This window comes from Malania oleifera, chromosome 3, assembly GCF_029873635.1.
Source record: "Malania oleifera isolate guangnan ecotype guangnan chromosome 3, ASM2987363v1, whole genome shotgun sequence".
Classification (NCBI taxonomy): domain Eukaryota; kingdom Viridiplantae; phylum Streptophyta; class Magnoliopsida; order Santalales; family Ximeniaceae; genus Malania; species Malania oleifera.
The window spans coordinates 671,556-679,465 of NC_080419.1; the positions used below are offsets into that span (position 1 = coordinate 671,556).

The following is a 7,910-nucleotide window of genomic DNA, read 5'->3' on the forward strand; positions in this document are numbered from 1 at the left end:
TCACACCTTAGATGGATAGCTAACTGATGTCATGTATTACCCCCACATGATTGAGTTGTGCAGTCCGTAGGCGGGACCTAACAATGACTGGCCAACCACGCAAAGTCAAACTGGTAATTATGTAAGTACAATTGGCTTGCCTAGCCTGGTCCAAACTTCTAGGTGGCAACTACTCCCACGCTGATGCACAATCGACTATCCAACTCCCACACTCTATCTGATATGTGTGGTAGCACTGCCTAAACTAATAGTTACGGTACCGTGCTCTGAATCTAAACTAAGTCATCCAGGTTCTACTATCATATAGTACATTTCATAATACTCTTATATAACTATTTCATAATTTTGTGTAATACTTGTAATGATAATATTTCTGAATAAATGTTATAACATGCTTAATCATGACATCCATGCCGGCTGAATATCTCGGCATCTGCGCCGGCCGAATAATACGACATTTGCGCTGACTGAAAGTTATGGCATCTGCACCAACTGAATTTCATAATATACCTGAAAATACAATTTCTATACTATTTATAACTTTTCTAAGAACTGTCGTTAAAACATGCTTGTTCTATGTTTTTATGAAATATTCTATCATGCTATTAATTGCAATAAAAATCTATACTCATGCCACAAATAAAAGAGTACTATTCTATAACATATTATCTGGCCTGAAAACATATATTTTTCTGAAAAAAATAATATTAAATCTGATTTTCGAAGTTTTCTCAATTTCATCTCAGTATTCCCAAAACTATGCATAATTTTTGAATTTAATACTAAATATTGAATAATGCTTTTTCTGAAAATACCTGACTTAGTTTATCCCCTTACCTGTTTCCTAGGAAACCTTCTAAAATCCTAAACCAAGCATACGGCGTCCCAAAACTCCAAATCCTGAAATCAGATTAACTCTAGTTCAATCAACGTAAACCCCAATACAAAACCATCTAATACATTTTTTGGACCCAGAAATACTTAATAATCATATAAATCCTAAAATAACTCACTTACTTTGATTTTGGGATGGTGCCCAAGAACTCCAAATCAACAATCTACCCAGTTAAGTTGTAGAAAATTTCCCCAGAATCAACGTGGTAACTTCCGATCATCGAAATAGGGAAAAACGGAGCTGGAAACATAGAGAGAAGGTGAGAAATCGAAACCTAGAGAGAGAAAATGAAGGGAGAAGATTTTTTTTCGCCAAAATTCTGACTTTTCTCTATATATAGGCGGTTGTCCACGTGGCCTCGTCAATGAGACACGTGTACTCATCGACAAGTCACAGGAGGGTGTTCGTCGATGAAGACAGATGGTTCGTCGATGAACTCTTACTGAACTGAAATACATGCTCTCGATATCTTTTCGTCGACGAGCCACATGTCCTCGTCAATGAGTCTTAGAAGGTAATTCATCAATGAGCTTAGGGCACTCATCGACGAAGCCCTATATGTTCCCTTTTGAAACTTCCTTTTTCCTTCTTTTCTCCTTTCTTTTCTTCCCTTTACTCATTTCCTTAATTCATTTCAAAATTTATATTTTCTGGATCTCTACATTCTCCCCTTCTTATAAAAATTTCATCCTCGAAATTTGCTATCAATATTATAAACCATCCCTTGAGGAAAAATTAGTTACTTATTTTATTATTTACCCTCATTTATGGCAGAGGAATACCCTGGTTACATTTACGGTTTTAGGAGATTACAATAACAAACCAAAATTCTCTCAAAACCAACAAAACAGAAACCATTTCATACAACTGATTAACCTGCATAAAGCAAAATCTATTTACATGATTTCCTTACCAGTATTATTATCCTTTTCTAGCTAATGTTGGTCCCATTAAAACAAATGTGGGTATTTTTGGCACATCTCCTCCTCCAGCTCCCACAACGCTTCTTCCACTGCATGATTCCTCCACAGAACTTTAACTAGTGGTATTTTCTTGGTGCGCAACTCTTGTTCCTGCATATCCAAAATTTGCACGGGTATTTCTTCATATACTAAAGTGTCTCTAAGCTCTATCTCCTTATAACTGATCATGTGAGAGGGATTTGGGATGTATTTCCTCAACATAGTTACATGGAATATGTCATGAATCCTGGATAGTGCTGGTGGTAAAGCGAACCTATAAGCAACTGGACCCACTCTCTCAAGTATCTCGAACGGGCCAATGTACCTAAGGTTCAGCTTACCCTTCCTCCCAAACCTGATAACTCCCTTCAGTGGTGCTACTCTAAAAAACACATGGTCTCCCACATCAAACTCCAACTTTCGGTGACGAGTATCTGCGTAACTTTTTTGCCGACTTTAAGTTGCACTGATTCTGTCTCTAATAAGTTGGACTTTATCACATGTCTGCTGCACTAATTCTGGCCCCAAAACTCGTCTTTCACCCATTTCATCCCAGTATAGCAGAGAGGGACATTTCCTACCATATAATGTCTCATAAGGTGTCATCGCAATGCTGGCCTAGTAATTGTTATTATACGCGAATTCAACCGGTGGCATAAACTGAATCCAATTACCCCCAAAGTCCAACGCATATGCTCGTAGCATATCCTCTAATATCTGGATCATCCTCTCCGTCTACCCATCAGTCTAAGGATGAAAAGGCTGTGTTGAATGATAACTGAGACCTCAAAACTTCCTGCAAACTCTTCCAAAACTGTGATGTGAAACGTTAGTCTCAGTCTGAAACTATAGATACTAGCACTCCATGGGGTCGAACTACCTCCTGCACGTATAACTCTGTCAATCTGCTCATAGAGTAGTTGACTTTAATAAGGAGAAAGTGAGCAATATGTTTCTTGTATGTGCACAACAGCTTATAGCTGCTATGTGCTTCCTAAAATTTGCCCTAAAAAAACCTAAAAACCAATGGAGTGCCGCCCCTCCTTTTAATTTGCATGGGCGGCCCATGCAAATTCATTTATAGCCCATCATTAATTTGCCAATTTTAGAAGAGAAGTCCGGTAAAAACAATTAAACTTAAATTCCCAGAAACAAAGAGGATTCGGACTCAAAATAAAAATGACTCAATTACAATAAAAGAGACTCGAATTTTTAAAAAATAAAAATAAAAATGACTCAAATTTAAAAATAACTAGGACTTGATTTTGAAATACCTAAGACTTAAAAGTCGAGACTTAATTTTTTAAAAAATACCATGAATCAGTTTAAAAATATCGAAAACTCAGTTTAAAAGTACCAGGACTCAAATAAAAGGACTCAATTTTGAAATTAAAGGATTCAATTAAAAATAACCAAGACTCAAATTTGAAATAAAATGGGACTCAATTTTGAAATAAACCGGGACTCGATCGGATCCTCCCATTCTTGGGATACAAAGTCAATTTTTATTATGAAAGGTTTCCTCAGAAAGACTTGGTTAAAATTGGAGTGTTTACAACACAAATAATGAGGTGGGTTGAGAAGGCGATTGAATGATTAGATTCCCTTGATATTGTGTCAAAGAGCCCACTCAAGTTCTTCTAAGGCATGTCATCTCAAGTTCTTCCAAGGCATGTCTTGCCCAGCAAAGAGTAAATTTCAGATTTTACATACATTCATACATATATACATACATCTCTTAATAGGTAAAATATCCAAATTAGACAAATATCAAAAAGACATTGTCAACTAGAGTTATAGTTAGATAAATGAGCAGTATACGATGGGAATAAGTCTTTTGAAGTAAATATATAACCACAAAAAGCTTTTAAGGTCAAGGGCTAGAGCTACGGAAGGAATGTGCATGTTACACTTGGTAGAATTGGGAAGTCTTCACATAACTTGACATACATGCATGAGTACCAACTTAACCAAAAAGTTTAAGATGTTAGGTATTGGGCTCATCCATGTATATAAGTCACATATCATTCACTTAATTTTTCAATACGAGACAACTCTCAAAAGTTGGTGCTCACCTATAAAAAATTAATTTTAGTCCTCCCAACCTTGTTTATTTAGAATTAGACCTCATGTTGAGTGGGTTTATTTTTTAAAAGCTCTTCTACTATAAGCTTACTATATGTATATTATTTAGTGACTTTTTTGTAAGTTGAGTAGGGTTATAGCCCACACTAGCATAAACATAGATCCACCCCTAGAAATGGGATTGGTTTGGGTTCAAGTAGAATGCAATCCGAGGTATGTAATGTGTAGTAATAAAGTCTGATTGGTCAACTGTTTGAGAATTGAATCAATTTCCAAAGAAAGATAACTCTCGTTCAATGAAGAGCAATAGAGACTCACGAGTGAGGGAGAATACGTAGAAAATTTACTTGTGAAAATTATCCCACACCAAGCTTAAAGTTTTGAGTCAAATTGGTACTCACCCATACAAGCTAGTCCATGCAAAGGATTCTTGATTCTAAAATCTTATGCTTTTGGAGTGTCATAAGTTATTAAAAGCCGACAAATGTTTTGTGGTCAAACAAACCATGTCCTAAGAAAACATTAAAATGTTTAATAATTTATTGTGTCACTAATTGAAATTGATTTTCATCCTTTCTCAAGCAATCCGATGTGTAGAAAAATCAATCTCTGCCGTCTTAGTAAATCTAACCAGGATTTGAAATTCTTTCAAACCTATTTTCATTTCCCAATATATAGGGATGGTGTCCTAAATTTGAAAGAAATTGTAATTTGAAAATATAATCGAATTAAAATTTAGTTCAAAATTTGAAATATAGAGTTATTTGAAAACATCACTAAGATTTGGCTAGAAAAATCAATAAATATTTATTTTTGAAATATTTAAAAAAGAATTAAAATGGTTGTACGGAATAAAAATAAGTATTTCCAAATTTGTAAGCCCCGCCTTAGGCAATCGGCCCCATGGAGTAGTGCATAGACAAATGGGGCCGAGAGTGAATCTCAAAATTCCTTAGGGTACTCCTTTTGCATCTACAATCATTCACCACATAAAAATTAAAGCACAGGAATTTTAATTGTTTGCATTTGATAAGAACGTGAATTTGAATTTAGCATGCTTATTTTAAATAAATGCATTTGAAATACATGCATTTACAAGTTTACTGTTTGGATATCACTGGAAAGAGAAAATTGAAAATTTTAGTTTGTAAAATTAAAGAGGAAGCATGCATGCATTGCAAGCAAGGCGCATTGATGAACAATTTCCATATACATAGTTGCAGTGCGAGCCAATTAATTAATTATAATTAAAAGCATTAAAAACTTTTATTTAAAATTCAAAATTGAATTGATGAATCCGCCGGCGCCAGCCCGACAAACGACTAAAATAAATAATGATGAATTAACTACGAGTAGGCTGCATTCAAAGCAATGAAAAAATCTGACTAGATACACGCATGCATGGCACGCTCCAACGACCGAGTAGGTTCTACACTAACTCCATCATATGCATATAAATATATAAATATAATATATTAGTAGAATAAATACATCTAACAAATATATGGCAAGGAAGAAGGTGAAGCTGCAGTGGATAGCGAACGAGTCGACGAGGAGGGCGACGTACAAGAAAAGAATGAAGGGACTGATGAAGAAAGCGAACGAGCTTAGCATCCTGTGCGGAGTGGATGCTTGCGTGGTGGTATACGGGCCGTACGATCGGCAGCCAGAAGCGTGGCCCTCGCCATGGCAAGCGGCGTGCATGATGAAGGAGTTCAGAAGCAAGCCCAGCCTGGATCAGTGCCGCAAAATGGTGAACCAAGAAGGTTTCACGCGGCAGAGGATCTCCAAGGCACGAGACCAGCTGCTCAAGCTCCACAACAAGAATCGAGCGATGGAAATGGAACAACTCATGTATGGCTGCCTTCAGGAGCAGCAGCAGCAGCAGCTTCTCATTAACAATATTAACATGAAAGATCTACAGGATTTGACCTCCTTCGTTGAGGATCGTTTGAAGATGATCCATCACAGGATTAATAATGAATTTCTAATCACTACGACGACGCCCGCCAGTAGTCCAACTCCACCAGTACAAGCCCATCAGCCTCAGCCTCAGCTCACGAGCATGATGAAGAAGACGCCCATAGAGATGGCCATTGAAGCCCTGGAAAGACAAGTATTCACTACTACTAGTGGTAGTAGTACTAGTAGTACTACAGATCATAATGTTGCAGCCGCTGCTGCAGGCACTTATTATAATTCTCCCATGCAGTACTACCCCGCCGGCCAAGATGATCATTACTCATCGTCTCACAATCACAACGGTAAGGGCGGCTATTCCACCGGCCAAGACCACCCAATGCTTCCGGCCTACGATGACCTCAATTCCATTTGGGCTATCAATGCTTTCTTTCCCTGATACGCAAACACACACACACACACAATTAATTTGATGTATTGCAACTCCATCACAAATATTTACGTCATATTTACTGAGTTATCCATCTATCGATATATTCTGCTTTGTTGTTCTTTCTTAATTTATTTCCACATTCTAATATATATGCCGTGCTTAATTAACTAGTTTCTTCAATTTGCGCCTACTTAATTGCCGTGCTCAATTAACTAGTTTCTTCAATTTGCGCCTACTTAATTAAAAACATCACAATTAAGATCATGCACACGTTAATTTCTCAATATATATATATATATATATATATATATATGTGTGTGTGTGTGTGTGTGTGTGTGTGTGTATCCAAATGGCCAGCCACCCACGCCATTTTTGTGTTGAAATTAATTTGAATTAATGCATTCATGTATATGCAAGTTCATTATTAATTGAGGTTCATGTAATTAGTTGGATTCATGAATCTAAATGTTCAAGAGTCATATTTTGTACCTATAAATACTCCCTTTTGAACTCAAGTTTTGAATCAAGTGAATACACACATCTCCCTTCTATTTTAACAAAGTGGTACCAGAGCGATTTCTAAAAGTCAAGGTGTAATCCCAAGAGGGGGGTGAATTGGGTTTATAAAAATTCTTTTAAGTGTTTTTACAAATTTACAACTTTTTGTATACTTAAACAAACACACAAAAATGTTATGATTTTAAATCAACCACAGTCCAAACACAAACACAAACCAAATAGCAATCAATCAATCAATCACAATACTTAACCAATTTGTGAAAGCTTGTAGCACTTTCTTATTTCAGCGTTTGTCAAATTTCAGTTTATAGCCCTATGTAAATGAATTTTTTATGCGCTTCTTTTAATCAATATTTCCGCAAGCGATTAATCAGCGTACTCCCTTTAAGGTTTCCGCAAAATATTAACCAACGTACTTTCTTAGACTAAAAGGTCTTCTCAATCTCAGTTTTTAGCAATCCTGCACTTCGAAACACAATTTGTATATGCTAAAATTTAAATAGAAAATGATAGAGAGTGAAACCGAGATTTTTTATGAGGCTCGGCTTATCCCCAGCCTATGTCCTCTCCTTAAGCAATACCACCTAAGGATTCCACTAACACGTTCCTTTCCGAGCAGAACAAATCGATTACAACCCTATTTTAAGGTGAAGCCCCCTCTCCAAGCTATACCCCACGCTTGGTTACAACGATCCAATGACCTGAATCGTCAAAGAAACAAGAAACAATTTCTTTTGTACAAAGAATGCTCTCAGATAGAGTTGGTTAGTACAATTGAAAGCATTATATATTTCAATAACAAATATCAAAATAAATAGAGTTGAAGCTCAACAACAAATTCACTGGATTTCTTCTCTAAATAAGGATCGGCAATTCAGATGTTTAGAGCTCAGAGAAGAATGATCAGCACTTCAGAATAACTTAGCAATTTAGAATGAAAGAGTGATCAAGAGAGCTTTGAGAGAGAAAGAGAGTTTTTAGCTTGAGAGCTGATTTTCAATGCTTGGTGTTGGTTTGATTAGAGAAAACATATATTTATAAGCTCAAAAAGGTTAATTCGTGTTGCCTAAGTTTACTTGAAGTGTTTCCCAAGTTT

At 36.3% G+C, this 7,910-nt stretch overlaps 1 protein-coding gene across 1 annotated transcript; it reads left to right on the forward strand.

The window, feature by feature from the left end:
- The first annotated feature begins 5,446 nt into the window (after window positions 1–5,446).
- Window positions 5,447–6,301, forward strand: LOC131150323 (agamous-like MADS-box protein AGL80). The gene has a single exon (XM_058100962.1). The coding sequence runs from the start codon at window positions 5,447–5,449 to the stop codon at window positions 6,299–6,301; it is 855 nt and encodes a 284-aa protein (XP_057956945.1).
- The last annotated feature ends 1,609 nt before the right edge of the window (window positions 6,302–7,910 follow it).

Coding starts and splice junctions, on each gene's coding strand:
- LOC131150323 (XM_058100962.1), top strand. CDS start 5,447: ATGGCAAGGAAGAAGGTGAAGCTGCAGTGGATAGCGAACGAGTCGACG.